At 38.6% G+C, this 2,006-nt stretch overlaps 1 protein-coding gene across 1 annotated transcript; it reads left to right on the top strand.

Annotated features, from left to right (window-relative positions):
* LOC111405546 (ethylene-responsive transcription factor 2-like) lies at positions 1–1,092 on the top strand. Its single transcript, XM_023034491.1, has one exon. It carries the CDS (start codon positions 86–88, stop codon positions 824–826), a length of 741 nt encoding a protein of 246 aa, XP_022890259.1. The 5' UTR covers positions 1–85; the 3' UTR covers positions 827–1,092.
* The last annotated feature ends 914 nt before the right edge of the window (positions 1,093–2,006 follow it).

Here is a 2,006-nt window from a genome sequence, read left to right as displayed (position 1 = left end):
TCTCTCTCTCTCTCTCTAGAATTGTTTTCAAGAAAATCCAATTTCTTGGAAAATACCATTTGATATATACACAAAAAAATAAAAAATGCATCAACCAATTTTTAGTGAGCTGACGCCGGTGAATTTTTCAGTGGAGTCATCACCGGTGTATAGCCGGAGTTCGAGTTTTAGTAGTCTTATGCCGTGTTTAACGGAAACATGGGGTGACTTGCCTTTGAAAGTTGATGATTCTGAGGATATGGTGATATATGGACTCTTGCGCGATGCCGTTACCGTTGGTTGGACACCCTTTAACGACGTTAAAGTCGAGACAAGGATTGAAGTCGAACCCGAGATGAGTATAGCTGCGGTGAAGACGGAATATGTTGATCCTCCACCGATGACGGCGAAGCCAGCGGTGGCGAAGTTGAAGGGGAGGCCGAGGCACTATAGGGGGGTGAGGCAACGGCCATGGGGAAAGTTTGCGGCTGAAATAAGGGACCCGGCTAAAAACGGCGCTAGAGTGTGGCTTGGGACGTATGAAACGGCTGAAGAAGCGGGTTTGGCTTATGATAGAGCGGCTTATAGAATGCGTGGCTCGAAAGCTCTGTTGAATTTTCCTCACAAAGTTGGCTCGAATGAGCCAGATCCGGTAAGAGTGACGGCTAAGAGGAGGTCACCTGAGCCAGCTGCTTCATCTGCTTCGGAGAGTTGCTCACCTAAGCGGATAAAGAAAGAGGCGGTGGCTGAGCAAGCCGAATTGGAGGTAGAGAGCCGATCAAGTGGCTGTCAAGTTGGTTGGCAAATGACTCAATTGCCATTGGGTGGACAACTATTGGTTACCTAAATACGCAGTAGAGGCGAACACGATAGGGGCTTGTTAGGTTTTTTGTAAATAAAAAAGACATTTTGTACCACTCTCTTTATAGTCAATTAGTCATCTAATGAAATTTAAATCAATGGATTTGTAATATGTGTAAAAATCAAGCATGGTGGGGGTAGGTTTGGTGGTTGAGGGAATAAAAGTTTTTCCATGGTATGAAGACAAGAAAAAATAAACCACATGTAAAAACTTTTTAATTCGAGAGAAATAAAGTTATTTTTCACGTGAAACATTCCACATTATAGAGATTAGAATAATAAAATGCATTTTAAAAATTTTAAACTTTTGATTAAATTTTCTATTTAACGAATTGTCGCATGTACTCAAGGTTTCGAGTGGTATGCATTGGTGTATTGTTGTCTTAGATCATACCAATGTGGTCGAATTTCACTGTTGAGAGTCGTAACAAATGAGTGATGTTATTTAGTATCATTAGTGTTATAAAATCATTCAAAATAATATTAAATAAGAAAATATTTTGATCGCGTGATCCTGTTTTACTCAAAATCAAGAAAAATATCTTTTTAAAAGAGAGTGGAACTTTATTTTCCAATGAATTTACTCTTTCTCTCCCTCGTCTATTCATCAATAAAAAAGGCCAAATATAATATTTTCTAAATTAAAAATTAAATCAATCAAACATATTTAATTGACAATTTTCATGTAAATAAGTTCCAAACAATTAAATTACCTAAAATTTATTTTCTTTCCATACAAATTTCATACTTGTAATTGAACGCATATTTAGTGCCATTTGAAATGATATGTTTGTAGCATCAATAGTGTTGATAGCATTATTTATAACATAAACATTCCTTACATAACCAAAATTTTGTGCAGCTGGAAAAACATAGTTTACTCTTTCTCAGTGTAGAAGTTCCCGTCCTTGAATAGATAAAAAATTGAAAATCGTCGTGCCATTGTCAATCTCGATGATACAAAACTTAAGGTGCTATGCCTCGTCAGACGTGATTCCACGTGGCAAACCCACTATAGCTCTGGGCTCGCTCAAGCCAAAGCACACCATGTAGTCACCGAGGCCTTAAAGCTAAAGAGGAATGCAACGTGGCTGAAGTTAATGCCTCAACTGAGCTCAGGATCATGCGGTCCAAAGCCCAACGGGCCAATGTGGTAGCCTTTGAAT

The sequence above is a fragment of the Olea europaea genome, chromosome 12 (genome assembly GCF_002742605.1).
Source record: "Olea europaea var. sylvestris chromosome 12, O_europaea_v1, whole genome shotgun sequence".
Taxonomy (NCBI): domain Eukaryota; kingdom Viridiplantae; phylum Streptophyta; class Magnoliopsida; order Lamiales; family Oleaceae; genus Olea; species Olea europaea.
Note: the sequence above shows the minus strand (reverse complement) of the source record. Positions and strands in the feature narration are given on the sequence as shown.

Coding starts and splice junctions, on each gene's coding strand:
- LOC111405546 (XM_023034491.1), top strand. CDS start 86: ATGCATCAACCAATTTTTAGTGAGCTGACGCCGGTGAATTTTTCAGTG.